At 39.0% G+C, this 16,613-nt stretch overlaps 1 protein-coding gene and 1 pseudogene across 1 annotated transcript; both read left to right on the top strand.

Annotated features, from left to right (window-relative positions):
* Positions 1–3,658: 3,658 nt before the first annotated feature.
* On the top strand, positions 3,659–5,492 carry LOC141816620 (secreted RxLR effector protein 161-like). Its single transcript, XM_074704368.1, has 3 exons — positions 3,659–3,684; positions 3,773–4,134; positions 5,449–5,492. The coding sequence occupies exons 1-3, from the start codon at positions 3,659–3,661 to the stop codon at positions 5,490–5,492; spliced, it is 432 nt and encodes a 143-aa protein (XP_074560469.1).
* Positions 5,493–10,888: 5,396 nt separating this feature from the next.
* Positions 10,889–14,135, top strand: LOC141816621 (monoglyceride lipase-like; annotated as a pseudogene).
* Positions 14,136–16,613: the final 2,478 nt, after the last annotated feature.

Here is a 16,613-nt window from a genome sequence, read left to right as displayed (position 1 = left end):
CATTTATCCTTGGAAGTGGAGTTTTCTTTAATCATGTCGTCACCCTTGACTTTAATTGATATATTTTACTTCAAATTCCTAAGGTCTAGGCATTGGCTAGTTGTTGCTCCAAGCCTCCAACTAAATTCATCACGACCAAGTAGTTTCTGCTGTTTCCATCTTGCTTTGTCATTTAGGTTGTCAACAAGCTTCAATATGATTCCAGTTACCAGTACTTGATTATTGGTACTTGCAGATATAAGTCAGTGGCAACCTTGTGCTATTACTTATCTTGTCGGATGAAGTCTTTAAGTATATTCAAAATTTTACTTGTAGATATTTGCTCCATTCTAAAGAAGTTAAGTCAATTTGTATACGCTGTCAGTCTAATTTTTAGTGTAATTCAGAGTTGCATAAGGATCAGAACATCAATATTTTTACAATCCATTAGACATTTGCCCCTTTTGAAATACATGTTGTTTCTTCTGTTGTGTACTGTTAATTATTGTGTAAATATCTAATTATGAAATCAATAAAATAATTACATACATTCAGTTTTTTAAAAAAATGTGTTTAAGGTCTGTCTGCTTTGATCTACCTGTTTCTTACTATTTATTAAAAAATGTATTCAAGCTCATAATGTGCTGTAGGCTTGTGTAACAAATTATGTATCATTCTTGTGTCAGCTTGAATGGTCCTTGTAGCTTTTCTAGTTAGCTACCATGTATTTTGTGTTTTAATTCAAAACATTTTTACCCTTTTATTTCAGTTAAATGATGAAAAAACCATTTGTAAATATTGTAAACTATAATAAGATATTTGAACCTAGTACTGTTAATTTTAAAATTTCAATTATTGTTTCTTCACTTTGTTAATTTCCTGTCGTTAAATCCTTTCTGAAGAAAAAATTCATATTTTTAGGATTTGCATTGTACGTTTCTGATATTATATTGTTTTCCTCCTTCACATATTCTCGCATCCTAATGTTATTCAATTCTTTCCAGCATACTAAACTTCTGATAAGGAACAATGAATGGATCGTTCAATGGGCAGATTTTGGTGGATAAGCTTGCCAGACTTAACAATTCACAGCAGAGTATAGAGAGTATCCTTGTCTATAAAATTATTTCAGATCTTTTGAGTGGTGCACATGACTGCACAAAGTGTAGGGAAGAAATATGCCTGGTATTTAGAAATAATACTAGTTCAATTAATTTTAGACCTTTTCAGGATTATAGATGTTATATGAATTGTACTTGAGTTCCCTTTTTTGCGATCTTTTCAATGCCTTATCATTTATCGGATCACAATTATATGTCACTAAATACATTAGATGTTTATTTAGAATTTTTATCTTTTCAATGAATTTTACCATTTCTTATTTCGCTTTGGGCCTTCTTATGTACCACTATGATGATGTAAGGATAGTCTTTCTCCCTTTCTTAAATGCCCCAGCTCTCTATTGTTTTCTTGCTGGCAAACAATGTTAGTTGTTTTTAGCAATAAAACACTGATCTGGATCTATTATGCTTAGCTTTGGATTAGCCTTATCACATCGGTGCATCTTCCATCGGAACAAAGCTAAGCAAGTTGTTGAAACCTGGGAGCAACAATTCTATTCCTCCCCTAGGGAACAAAGAATTTCCTTCTTGTATCTGGCCAATGATATTTTGCAGAACAGTCGGCGAAAAGGTTTAGAATTCATTAATGAATTCTGGAAAGTGCTTCCTGATGCTTTATATGATGTATTTGATAATGGAGGTGGTATTGGAAGGAAAACTGTGCAAAGATTGGTAACATAAAATTGCTTCTCTTATTTACTTGTCTTTCTATCATCATTTGGAAGTACAATTATTTGCATTTTCTTATTTACTTGTCTTTTATAATGTAATTTCTCTTTTAGTTAACAGATCCACAGTACACCCCCCTCCCTCCAATTTGGCTATTTCTATAGCATAAAATTTAAATAAAAAACTAATCTCACAGATTCTTACTATTCTCAGGAACATTATACTAATTTACTGTGATTACTTCATGTGCAGGCTCTTATAGTTACAGTTACATTTATTACTTTGTAAGGCATAATCATGATGATGATCAGATATTGGTTCAATTTTTTGGCCGTCATATTTGCTTTTTTAAGACTATTTCAATACATGTTCTATGCCTCAGTGTGCATTCAAATGAGACGTATATATATGATTTAAAATTTTCTCTGCTTAAAAACATGTTTGTATCTACACCCAAGGTACTTTACATATATCTCAACATATGTAGTATCTCTTTCCTCTTTTACAGTATCTCTTATATCTTGATATTTTCACTACTGGTAAGCATTAATTTTGCCATTTTTGCAGTGAGAAAGTTGCTCTTCAAGCTTTGAAGGGAAGTGATTGGCATTTGGAGGGAGCTTTTGACATGCTTTACAGCCAGCCACATATTAGAACTACCACCAATACCAGACATCTTGAAGAGCTCTATAACAGATACAAAGGCTAGTTTTTTCCTTTAGTAGTTTTTGATGTGTTATGAAAGCATCTCTACAGGCTCGTTTGCATCAATTACTATAATATTTTGTTTATAAGTCAACCACTAGTTTCTGATTCTCCAAGTAAAGCTTCATGGCATCTGTGATATGCAAGCATAAGTAGATTGCCAAAACATGCAAGTTCTTGCCATATGCTTGACCATTCTTTTCTTGTTTGTTAAGCATCTTCAGATGCCACCTGCCAGAAATATGCTCAAAATTCAAAATAATCTCTTGTTTATTTCCCACTTTATATCTAAGCTAATCTTGATGCATTCTCTAGTGTTGGACTTTGTATGGATATTTCTGCTGCTGTTGGAGGATATTCTGTTGTAATGATATTTCTGCTGCTGTTGGAGGAAAGTCTGTTGCGTTGAAACCTTTGTTATGGACCTGCTGCTGTTATGGAGCTTCTATGTTGGAAGTTGTAACTTGAATTTGTGTTATATACTTGTATAAGTTGTATGTTATCGACCTGCTGTATGTTATGAATTTGTGTTATGAACCTGCTGTAAGAATGATTTTTGTGTGAATATAAGTTGTATGTTTTGTACCTCTGATTGAGTAAATTTTGTAGCCAATAGTTTTGTTCTTATTTACTGCTAAAAAAATCAAAAGACAACGCTTTTAAAAACGTTGCAAAAACCCAAGCAATTTGTAAAACAATTACAACGCTTTTTAACCGTTGCAAAATGTGTTGTCATACCTATTAAAAACAACGTTTTTAAAGCGTCACAAAAAACGTTGTAATATTTACAACGCTTTTTCTGCGTTGCGAAGGTGTTGTCGATGTTAACAAAGACAACGCTTAAAAAGCGTTGTCGTTGAGGGACCCCTTTTACAACAGGGCCTCTTACAACGCTTTTTACCCCACAAAGACAACGCGTTTTTCGCGTTGTCTATTAACATTTTTCTAGTAGTGAGGGCTGTTGGAAGTACAGTTGTCTTCCTTATACTGTATGTGGACGACATACTACTCATTGGGAATGACATCCCTTCACTACAGTCTGTGAAGACTTGGCTTGGGAGTTGTTTCTCAACGAAGGACTTAGGTGAAGCAGCCTGTGTTTTAGGCATAAGGATCTATAGAGATAGATCTAAGAGATTGCTTGGCCTATTACATATATTGACAAGGTGCTTAAACGTTTTGCCATGGAGAATTCCAAGAAGGGATTTCTGTATGTCACATGGTGTGAGTCTTTCGAAGACTCAAAGTATGTTGTGTACTCGTCCTGATGTCTCGTATGCTTTGAGCATGACGAGCAGGTACCAGTCAGATCCAGGTGAGCGTCACTGGATAGCGGTCAAGAATATTCTGAAGTACTTGAGAAGGACTAAAGAATATTTCTTGATATATGGCGGTGAGGAAGAGCTAGCTGTAAAGGGTTACAGTGATGCCAGCTTCCAAACCGACCAGGATGACTATAGATCGCAGTCGGGGTTCGTGTTTTGCTTAAATGGTGGTGCTGTGAGCTGGAAGAGTTCGAAGCAGGACACAGTAGCTGATTCTACAACAGAGGCCGAGTACATTGCTGCATCTGAGGCAGCAAAGGAGGCTGTTTGGATCCGCAAGTTCATTACTGAGCTTGGGGTGGTTCCTAGCATTGCAGAGCCTGTAGAGCTCTATTGTGACAACAATGGAGCGATTGCACAGGCTAAGGAACCTCGCTCACACCAGCGGACCAAACACATACTACGGCGCTTCCATCTCATTCGAGAGATCATCGATAGAGGAGATGTGAAGATTTACAGAGTACCCACAGAGGCTAACATCGCAGATCCCTTGACCAAGGCTTTGGCACAGAGAAAGCATGATGGTCACACTAGGTCATTAGGGCTTAGAGCCTATAGTGATTGGCACTAGTGCTAGTGGGAGATTGTTAGTGAGAGCCCTAGAGCCAATCATTTGATGATTGTTGTATGGACTCATTGTATCATATTTCTACATTTTATAAAGGCATTTTATTATGGTTATTATACTTACTTGATATTCGTGCCATATAACTAAGTATAATAATGTCCTTGAGTAGATCGTTCGTATACGAGACTAGCATGTAGGTCAACATGATGACTTGATCTCACAAGTCATGGATATGAGATATCAAGTTGACACATGGGTATGCATTGGAGAATGTATACTGAATGACCCGCCATGAGAAAGTATCATGGAAGTCATTTAGATCGATTCCTCACTACAACAAAAATGACTTTTCGCAGCGCGCAAATATGCTATCCGCAGCGCGCATCGCACGCTGCACAGTTATGCAAGCTGTTAAAAGTCATTAGGCATCCGCAGCGTGCATTGTGCGCTGCGGATGTGGACTAATCGCAGCGCGCAATGTGCGCCGCGGATGATCTTATCCGCAGCGCGCATTGTGCGCTGCAGATGCGATCATCCACGACGTGCATTGCGCGCTGCGAATGAGATCATCCGCGGCACACATTGCGCGCTGCGATTGTCCACATCCGCAGCGCACAATGCACGCTGCGGATGCCAAATAACTTTTAACAGCATTCAAATCATTCCTGATTAATTCTGCATTTCAAACCATTCAAATCACAATTTTAAATTCAAATAATTAATAACAACATAGATACTACATACAACAATAACAACCACACACAAATAACACAATAATAATATCATTTCAAACTAGTATATATATTCAACAAATAACAGACTTTACTTAGTAACAATGGATCATAATAACAAAAAACTATTCAGTTCCATGTTTTTTCTAAAAATGTTAAAATCTAAATCAGTTACACAATAATATATTTAGATAACCAAGCAATTGTGCTTCCTATTGCATCCTCAAGAAAAAGCATTTCTTCATTTGGTCGAAGTATGTCCACCTTCTCAACAAAAACTCTATCAATCCAAACTTTCCAACAAGATCCACCAAGAGGAACGTGATGTACTCTTGCATTTGGATCTGTAGATGCAATTCGGCCTTCTGCTACAACTCCATCAACACACCAATGAATTAATTTGCATTTGCTGTTCTCACTAATATCCCCACGACTGGCATTCTTTACTTTTGTGATGTGCGTAGGATGTATACCTGTATTTATGCTTTATTTGCACATCTTTCTGAGTTTATTGCTTAATTCTTGTGTACATTGCATCCCTTATTTATGCATTTAGGCACATATCTTACATTTCCTAGTTCGGAGATCTGCTCGTGCTTTTACATGTTTCAGGGTGGAAATTGGAGCGAAAACGGGCAAAACGGAGCATCATTGAAGATAAGGCAAGACAGGGCCGTGCCTCATAGGCACGGCCGTGTCTAAGGACCTCCTGGCCGTGTTTCAATGGGCACGGGCGTGTGCCCAAACAGAAGATCAACAAGCCAGGGCCGTGCCTCACAGGCACGGGCCGTGCCAAAATCCCCTCAGCAGCAGCCAGAGGCCGTGTCTCAAAGACACACCCGTGCTTCAAAACAGAAACCAGCCAAGTCATGGCCGTGCCTCACAAGCACGGCCGTGTCTTCATCATGGAGCTAGCCACTGCTGTTGGCCGTGCCTTCCAGGCACGGCCGTGTGCCAGAACAGAAGAGTCCAAGCAGCAGGCCGTGCCTCAAAGCACGGCCGTGTCCAGCAATTGAGCTCCAGACAGTGTGTGGCCGTGCCTCCCAGGCACGGCCGTGCCATCAAACAGAAGGAAGACAAGTCTGGACCGTGCCTAATAGGCACGGCCGTGCCCCAGAACAGGAGCTTCACAGCTGCTGGCCGTGCCCCCAAGGCACGGCCGTGCCTTCTCCTTTGCCAGAAGCCAACACAAGGCCGTGCCTCCCAGGCACGGCCGTGTGCACGGGGGCGTGCTGCTTCCGAACCCTGCACTATAAATAGGTCTCTATGGAGACCTAGGAAAGGGGGGAGACTTTGGAGAGCCACCGGAGTTGTTCTAGAGCCGCCGACGCCTATTTCGGAGGGAGATTCGACGATCCATCACCGATCCGACTGCTCCAGACCATCTTCATCCCATCTACGCAGAGATTTCACTCCGAGGAAGAAGATAAGTCTAGTTTCCTGCATTTCTTTGTATATCTTTGGGAACGAGATGTATTTCTTCTATCCTTTGGATTGTATTCTCCACGCTATGGAGTAGATTTCCCTAGATTCTAGGATGTAGGATAAATCAGATGTAATGGATGATTGTATTTGGATTTGATTAATCTACCGTTTTCTATGATATAACTGTGCATTGTCTTGTGGATTTGTGCTTGTGCTTGATGATAACTTGTGTGTGTGTGAATCCATGAGGGTAGGAATTTACTATGAATTGGGGAATCATTAGGCCGTATACCGGGGCGCTCTGTAACAGGGGCAGACCTTGAACCGGGCGAGATTCCGAAGGGTTTCCTAATGCGTAGCTAAATTTCTATGAGGGATAGTTAGCGGTCATTCGTTATTGGGGAGAGATCTGTAAAAGGATATCCAGTGACAGGGGATAGGGTTCTTTTAGTATTTCCGGGGCGCCTGAGTGACACGGGCAGACCTTGAACCGGGCTTCTAGAACCGTTTCAAACCAATAACGAGTGACGTAAGAACACCAATGATTTAATTCGAGGATACCTGACGAGGTTGAATTGGATAATTTGGTTGACATTCCTACAATTGAACAGTTATTGAGGAAAGGTAGAGGATCCAAGTCGATTAATCCATTCTCTGAGGAGTCCGAAATCCTAGGATCGCTTCACCCATCAGTGTCACAGTCGATCCCTTTCTCTGACTTCTAGGATAAAGCACTTTAGAACACTCCCATCTCCCCCACACAACTCATGATCAATATTCTCTCCACCTTTTTGTGCTAGATTTAGTAAGTAGTTCCACGGTCCCTGTGGATTCGATCTTTTTATTACTTGACGACATTCCGTGCACTTGCGGAAGGCTATCAAGCAATCAATCCACTGGATCCTGCAGATGCTTCCGTGAAGAAGGAAATGGAAAAGTACATCCGTACCTTGCCATTCATGTGATGTAATAAGTCAAGCACTACCTCAAGCAACCATGCAAATATATTCATGTGATGTATTGCAGCTTTCAATGCAAATATATAATGACATACGTACCTTGCCATTGTTAGTACTATCGCCACCAACATCAATGCCAATACCGCTACCAATGCCACCACTATTAACCTAATTTCACAAACAAAGTTGTCCACTATTATCAATAACATAAAAACCATACAAGACAAACTTATATTGTTTAATTACAAACCTGTTCTTGTTCATCTTGTTGTCTCATATTTTGGAAAAACATGGATCTCATTTCATCCACTTGCATTTGAAGGTTATGCACTTTACATTCAAGATGTTTAACAGTTGCTTTTTGTTGCATAGAAGCTCCAACTTTCGATGGTGTAATTCCAAAGCCCATTCCACGCACTCTACCTCGAGGTTCTTTACCAAATACAAGACTCATTGCATCTTCCGCCATGTTAGTTGTGTTTAGAGACTCGGGTGGACATTCTTCTAATTTCTTCTGCAAATAATATAATACAACCGTTGTACAATGAAGATTTAATTATGGGATGTGGTTGCACCGGTATAAAAATTGTTGGACATAATAAACTAAATTTGTGTTTAGAGACAGTGCTAATACTGCATAAATTAGATGAGATACAATACAAACTAAACTAAATTTGTTTGTTTAGTTCCAGCTTTTCTTTTGGACAAAGAAATAAAGGATTGTGCTTAATTTGATCAAAACTTATTCTCCACTTTCAAGGCTTAAAAAATTTATAAAAACAATATAAATATGTTTATTTTATGTAATTTTTAAATAAAATAATATAAAAATTATAAAATTATATAAAATTATAAAAACAATATAAATATGTTTATTTGATAAAAAAATATTGTGACGAATATGATCTTCTTAACTTTGCTAATCTGACCCACTTTAAAGTGATTAGATTCTTTATCATACATAATATATATTATTTTTTCAAACAGAAAAAGAAGTTATTAGATATTATATCTATTGAAATCAATAGCTCTCAAGTTATTACATATACAAGATAAGGAAACTAGCAATAAATTAAAGGATTAATTTAATTGCCTTGATTATTATTGAATATTAAGGTTTTGGTGGAAGCAAACTCTCATGTAAAGAAAGTGATACTAAATAGGCCTCTAAAATCGAATGCCCTCAACTATCCAGTAGTTCATTCGTCCATAGTCTAAATTATATAGGCCATTTAAAGATTACATTATTTTTGATAAATTTTATATGTCATTACTAATTGCATTATTAATGCCTTAAAACTAAGCCAGACCAATCAATTGAACGTTACAGTTTCAAACATTTAAAAGCATTCCATTTAAGTTATCCAAGAGTTAGTGCATGTCTATAGGTACAACTCCAAAGACCCATAATTACATAAGTATCAAACCTTTTTTACGAAAAATTTTACCTTTTTATTTTATATAACAATAACAATAAAAGTATATACTTAAACAATAATCTTCAAATATGTTTTGTAACATATTGAGTTGAGCAAATTTCTACTTAAAGGTTTTCCTAATCAATGGGGCAGTGATAGGAGGTGGTGCTGAACTTTCTATATATGAACGCAAGATAACCTCACCATCTCCCCTCCCCTTCCTCTCACTCTTTAGCTCTTATAAACAGAGAAGATGAAAAACAGCCGAGTCATGAAAAAAAAACCTTAACAGAAGAAGATGAAAAAAAAACAACCGGGTGCATATCAACCTTAACAGAAGAAGATGAAAAAAAAACAGCCGATACCTGGCGACGACGACGGAGAGCGATAGAGGGAGGAGGGTGAGCGGCGGATCACGCGAGGGAGGAGGGTGAACGCCGGATCTCGCGAGGGAGGAGGGTGAGCGCCGGATCGCGTTAGGGCAGCGCGCGGAGGGATTGAAGCAGGATTTGTGCGATTGATTAGGGCAGCGCGCGTTAGGGCAGCACGCGGAGGGCAGCGCCGGATCGGCTGAAGCGGGATTGAAGCAGGATTTGCGCGATTGATTAGAGCAGGGCGCGATTAGGGCAGAAGAGAAGTGATTATGGCAGCGGGCGGGAAGCAGGATTTTGCGAGCAGCGGGCGAAGGTGGGAAGGAATATCGCGGGCGGGAGGAATTTGCGAGATTAGGGCAGCGGGAAGGTGGGAAGGAATATGCGAGCGGGATATCGCGAGGGAGCGCGGGGATGAGGGATTATCGGGCGGGATAGTGAGGATTTTAGGGATTTTTTTTAAGAAATTAAAAATAATATACTTATAATTATAATTTAGGGATTTTAGAGATTTTAGATATTTTTAACAGCGTGCAATGTGCGCTGTCAATATAAATTTTTAACAGCGCACATTGCACGCTGTTAAAAATACTTTTAACGGCGCACAATATGCGCTGTTAAAAATAATTTTAACGGCGTACAATGTGCGCTGTTAAAAGTATTTTTAACAGCGTACTATTGTTGCGCGCTGCGGTTGATAAAAATATGATATTATCCGCAGCGCATTTTATTGGGCGCGCCGTCAAAGCAACTATTAACAGCGCGCCTATGATGTGCGCTGCGGATGACGCGTTGCGGAAAGTCATTTTTGTTGTAGTGTCTGATGATCTTTACTTCTAAGATGTATTCAGCTTCTCCCATTTTCATTATGTCAAACTGTGATGAAAGTCACTCTTTGATTTCTATCATAAAACTTATGTCATTTCCAGCTATCAACATATCATCAACATATAATGATAAAATGATATACTTTCCTTTTTCCCTTTTTAGGAAAACACAATGATTCTCATTGATCATTTCGAAACCATAAGTTAAAACGACTTTGTTAAACTTTATGTTCCATTGTTTTGACGCTTCACTACTAGAAAAAAGTTAATAGACAACGCCCCAAAGACAACGTTTTTTAGTAAAAGCGTTGTGGTTTTTCAATTTACAACATTTTTAGTCAAAACTGTTGTCTTTTAAAACTAAAAGACAACGTTTGTTCAGAAAGCGTTGTCTATTAGCGTTTATTTTGGGTCAACCACAACACTTTTAAAAAACCATTGTCGAAAGCGTTGTCTTTTAGCGGATTTTTTTCCAAAGACAACGCTTTTAAAAAGTATTGTCGTTGAGGGTTGTCGTTGAGGGTTTCGAGGGTTTATATCTAGGTATTTTATCGGGCGAGTCCGCGATTTTCGTCCCTCTCCCTCGCTCGCACCTTAGCTCGTCTTCTCCCGCACGTCCCATTTTCGTGCCTCTTTCGCCCCCTCTCGCACCTCTAGCTACTCTTCTCCCGGCCCCCCCTCGTGCCTCTCCTCTTCTCCCGGTCGCCACGCCGCCCAACAAAATCGAAAGAGGAGAGAGACAAAGCCAACCCGGAGGCGAAGAAGGAAGAGGAGAGGGCGAAGAGGAGCCATGGAGAAGGCTGTGCGGGTGGGGGAACTGACTTCCGGCGCCAGCGGCCGTATTATCCCCGTCTTCAGGAACATGAGGAGGTCCGTGCCGTCTCCCGCATCGCTCCTACGCGTGGTCCTTTTGCTGCACTCCCTCGCCATGTGGTTCCTCCTCCTTATTCTCCACCGTAGCCCCATTTCCTCTCGCACGGCAGCAGCGAGTTCTCCTCGGCGGAAGATGGTCAGGGGCCGGTGGTCGATGGCCGCGGAGGAGGAGGACGTGCGGCGGCGGAGGGAGATCGCCGAGGGGGTGGAGATGATTTCCCCGTCGGAGGAGATGATGTGGCGCGGGGAGACGTCCGTGTTCGAGGGAACGAGGAGAAGGGCGCTCTTCTGCCGATCGTGGATGCCGATGTCGGGAGATTTGAGGTGAGGGTTTCAATTCGATTCTGTGGGCAAAATTTAGGGCTCTTCTTCTGGTGTCGATGGATTTAGCGGCTTTGGATTGTCTACGTCGATCATCCATGTTTGTGATTTTCAAAATGGAATGAATATTCACTCTTGCGCTATGCTTGATGATTTACTTTGCTTGAGTGAATTTCAATAGATTTAGATTGCAGGATATACAGAAAAATGTCGGTCTTTATCTTCCTTGAGCGTGCAGCTAGACCATATTGCTTGTTTTATAATTGTCAAATTCATGAAACTTTTGGTCTTCTTCCTAATAAATTCTTTAACAAGCTTTCAACTTTTTAACCTTTACGTAACAAAATTTGGGGAGTTAAATCTTATAATTTATAGATATATATCTTAGGATTATTTTAATCGTTTAGTCTAAGATCAGTTAATCCTAATGTTACTATAAATAAATAAATAAAATCTTAGTTTTCAAATAAATTCTTGATTGAATTCTTTGTTTCCGGTTGTTTGTTCATTTGTCTGGAAATGGTATCTTAGTTGTGTTTTACTACGGTCACAAATCCAGAAACAATTTTCTACCATGGCTTGTGTTATATTTGTTTCTTCTGACTATTTCCTATAGCACTTGGATGTATCCGATCTTCTTTTGTATGCCATGATCCAATTAGTTGTTCTTCATTGTAATGCTTAAGGCAGTTGAGTTGTCACTAAGAATTCAGATAAAGGCTACTTTTTTTCTCTCTTTATCTTTCTGACGTTTGGTGGATTTCATCCTGTTAGGTCAAATAAATATGATAAGATTTCTTCCCTCCTACACTCACACACACACAATTATGAGTTAGTTAGACTGACCAAAATTATCAGGACTCAACCATGTCAGAAGTTACATATTCAGGAGAAGGCTGGCTTAAAGATCAAATATGCTGCTTCTCTAATGCGAAAGTCACATAATTTGTACTATTAGATACATGGTTCCTTTCCCCTGTAGGCATTTTTAACAAAAATTCATATTGAGATTAGATTTGATGGATGAAATTGCATCTTGAATCTTGATTGGTTAATTACACGTGACATTTTTATTCAAGTTGTTGCATGGTCAATTATCATGACGTCTAATTAGAATTTGTTTCTTCTTACAATTTCAGGGGTATAATGTTGATAATACATGGGCTTAATGAACATAGGTATGGCACCAACTTGATGTGTTTATACTGCCGACATATCCCAACTACATCTTACTATCACACTATCCGTTCTTTGGTCTCTATGACTTGTCAATAGACATTGGCATTTTTCTTTTTGTCACTATATTGAGAATATCGTTGAATAACAGAAATGTCTTTTTTCCAGTGGAAGATACTCTCACTTTGCTAAACAATTAATGGCATGCAACTTTGGAGTATATGCAATGGATTGGATAGGTGCATCAGTTTTTCTTTCTAGTTTTTTTAATAAAAAAAGTGTGTTTGTTTGTATCCTAAATCTAGAATAATAGTCTCTATTTGATGTTTTCACTACTACCTCAATAGAGCCGACTGTTCAAAAACCTTAGGTTGCAATAAAAATGTATAGTTTACTACAAGAAATGCAGGAAAATCAAATGGTATAAAGTTGTTGCCTTCCTTTTCTATGATCTGCATGATTCTCTCATAACTCTTTTAGAATCTTCAACAGGCCATGGTGGGAGTGATGGATTGCATGGATATGTACCTTCACTAGATCATGTTGTTGAAGACACAGTATGTCAACTTTTTTATGTTAGAGATTATTATTTTTCATGTTTATGGATCAGTCATGCTGGATCATACTTATTAGAATTTCCTTTGTATTTTCTAGGGAAAATTCCTTGAAAATATCAAATCTCAGAATCCTGATATACCCTGTTTCCTTTTGGTCACTCCACTGGTGGAGCGGTGGTTCTGAAGGTAAAGTCATTTGTGGAAAAATAGCCTACATACCAACTTACTAACGTCAATCTCCTTTAGCACAATCCAGAGTTGCTTTAATGCCAGCAGTTTGCAAGTAAATAGTTGTGATTAAATCAACCGGATCTTCCAGCTTTTCTTGGGCGCCTTCCCACAGTTTCTTCCTGAAGGCTCCTTTCAGTTTAGTTTTTCCTTTAGTTCTCTCTCTAATAACATGGGTTGCATGACAGGTCGCTACTTTTCCTCATATTGAGGCTTTGGTGGAGGGGAATCATATTGACATCTCCAGCTATACGTGTAAAGCCTGCTCATCCAATAGTTAGGGTAATTGTTTCTTCGTTTAGTCTATTTTGGTAAGCTGCATAGTATTACTGTCTATCTTTGAGTCCATTGATACGTATATATGGTGTAAGATTTCATTTGCTTACGTAGCTAAGCAGTGTTACCATATCTCCATGAATGATGCTAGAGTTTTCTATAGCTGTGGTACTAAACAATCCAAAGACAAATATGTCAAAGCCATACTTAGTTTAGAAATTTCATAACTAGAAACTTTTGATAGTACTCTTTAACGCCCTTTCCCAATAGCTCCCATGTGGGTTGTTCTCTACGTGCTGTAGGCTATGGCACCCATCATCTCTATTGTACTACCGAAATTCCAATTCAAGGGGGCTAACAAAAAGGGAATCCCAGTATTTGTTTGTAATAAATATATTTGTAATAAATATATTTGTTTGTGATTAATTCTGTTGTTGTTGTTGTGTATGGAATGCTGATCTCCATAGTTCATTGTGTATAATTCTGCTGTTTGTGATTAATTCTGCTGCTGCTGTTTATGAGTAGGTATGGAATGCTGATCTCCATAGTTCATTGTGTATAAATTTGCTGCTGTTGTGCCCATATTTTGGATAAATTAGTATTATCTTTTGGCAGGCTGGTATTTGGCAGATGGACCTGTTCTATTTCTGCTGCTGTTACTTGGTGATGCTAATGTTGTGCCCATACTGTTGGGTTGCAAAGGCGCAAACATAGTCCCACATCTAAAACACATGGGAAAGATCATGGGTTTAAAAGGATGAAAAGTATCTCCATTAGCATGAGGCCTTTTGGGGAGAGCCCAAGAACAAAACCATGAGGGTTTAGGCCCAAAGTGGACAATATCATGCTATTGTGGAGATACGAACATACTTTTAGACCCTACAATTGGTATCAGAGCGAGGCCGCTCTTCACCGGACTAACCGCCGGATGAGCCATGATCCGGATCTAACCATGTGGGTTGAACCTTAAAAACAAAGGAAGTAGGGGCTCCTGTGCTTGAATCAAGAGGACCAGACACCGGGCAGGAAGTCCTAGTAGGTCGGGTAGCACTTGCTGTTACTTGGTGCTGCTAATGTTGTGATGGGCCGATCCTGGTGGGTCGATTCATCAAACGGAGGCTTTCCGTTTGAGGGGGGGTCTGTTCCTTTGTTTGAGGGGGGGGATGTTGTAAAGGTGATATTTCTGCACATGCTGTTGGAGCTCCATTAGCATATTTTGTTTTAGGCCCAAGTTATGGACCTGCTGCTGTTTATGGTGCCTGTTGTAATGATATTTCTGTTGTTGTTGGTGAAACCTTTGTTATGGACCTGCTGCTGTTAATTATGGAGCTTCTATGTTGGAAGTTGTAACTTGAATTTGTGTTATGAACTTGTATAAGTTGTATGTTATCGACCTGCTGTATGTTATGAATTTGTGTTATAAACCTGCTGTAAGAATGATTTTTGTGTAAATATAAGTTGTATGTGATTTAGTAAATTTTGTAGCCAATGGTTTTGTATTTACAAAATATATTATTTCTTATTTACTGCTAAAAAAAATCAAAAGACAACGCTTTTAAAAACGTTGCAAAATCCAAGCAATTTGTAACAAAATTACAACGCTTTTTAACCGTTGCAAAATGTCTTGTCATACCTATTAAAAACAACATTTTTAAAGCGTCGCAAAAAACGTTGTAATATTTACAACGCTTTTTCTGCGTTGCGAAGGTGTTGTCGATGTTAACAAAGACAACGCTTAAAAAGTGTTGTCGTTGAGGGACCCCTTTTACAACAGAGCCTCTTACAACGCTTTTTAACCCACAAAGACAATGCGTTTTCCGCGTTGTCTATTAACATTTTTCTAGTAGTGCTTGTTTTAGCCCGTATATAGACTTTCTAAGTCTACATACTTTTCCTTCTTGGCCTTCAGCAATGAAACCTTCTGGCTGAACCATATAGATTTCTTCGTCAAGCTCACCGTTAAGGAAAGTAGTTTTTACATCCATTTGATATAATTCCAAGTCATAATCCGTTACAAAAGTCAAAATAACTCGAATTGACATAAATTTCACTACAGGAGAAAATGTCTCTTCAAAATCAATACCCTCCAATTAGGTATATCCCTTTGCAACCAAGCGAGCTTTGTATCGATTAATCGATCCATCTGCTTTCCTCTTTATTTTGAGAATCCATTTATTTCCAATGGCCCTTCGGCCTGAAGGAAGATCGACTAAATCCTATACATGATTCTTTTTCATAGACTCTATCTCTTCATCCATTGTAATTTTCCACTTTTCTCTAATTACATCCTAACGCTTCATCAACAGATCGAGGTTCATCATCGTCAACAGGAAGTGTCATTAATGCCTCATTCTCAATATCAAACATTTTCCGAGGTTTGATCTTACGAACACTTCTTCGTAAGTTGGGTTGTTGAGAAGTCAACTCATGGCTAGGCAAATTACTCCCACTCGGTTGACTAGGTTCAGGTATCCTTTGTGACACCTCTATTGTTGATAAAGTATCATCCTCTACAAATAGAGGAACTGTTTTATCAACATCACCTTTCGTTGGAAACTCAGTTTCAAGAAAAGTAACATCTCTCGACTCTATTGTGAGAACTTTGTGAAGCTAGAGGGGAGTTGAATAACTTCTCTTCGAACTTTCGTCGATGAAGGAAAGACTCTCTTCACTCCCTCATAACTCTACAATGCTAACAAGGGTATTTTACTTGGTATTCGCCTCCTTGAGGCGACTTCATCCAAGGATCTTCACTCAGCCACTCTTCCACTATTCCTCTCCTTCTCGATTAAACCACCGAAGGCGGAGAAACCTTCTTACACCAAGTTACACCAGTTTACACAAATCAAGCACACGAATGAAGAAGAAGGAAAAGATGTTTACACAATAGAAGGCTTCTTCTTCTTCACAAGATTGCTCCAAGCTTTTAGGGTTGATCACCAGATCACTTCTTGATCACTAGAGCACAAGAGCTTGGAGCTTCAAGGGTTGTGAGTGAGTCTTCCACGAAGTGCACTCACCTCTTATACCAGTTCAGTTTTTAAGTCACCAGTCAACTGGATTTACCACTCCAGTCGACTGATA

The sequence above is a fragment of the Curcuma longa genome, unplaced genomic scaffold (assembly GCF_044706935.1).
Source record: "Curcuma longa cultivar G26 ecotype Majalengka, Jawa Barat unplaced genomic scaffold, ITB_CL_G26_1.1 contig_17417, whole genome shotgun sequence".
Classification (NCBI taxonomy): Eukaryota; Viridiplantae; Streptophyta; class Magnoliopsida; order Zingiberales; family Zingiberaceae; genus Curcuma; species Curcuma longa.
This window is presented reverse-complemented; position numbering and strand designations above follow the sequence as displayed.

Bases quoted from the DNA above. Each gene is read 5' to 3' on its own strand.
- LOC141816620 (XM_074704368.1), top strand. From the start codon at position 3,659: ATGGAGAATTCCAAGAAGGGATTTCT. The intron at 3,685-3,772 runs GTATGTCACATG...CATGACGAGCAG, and splicing joins AATTCCAAGAAGGGATTTCT to GTACCAGTCAGATCCAGGTG. The intron at 4,135-5,448 runs GTGACAACAATG...TTGGATCTGTAG, and splicing joins AGAGCCTGTAGAGCTCTATT to ATGCAATTCGGCCTTCTGCT.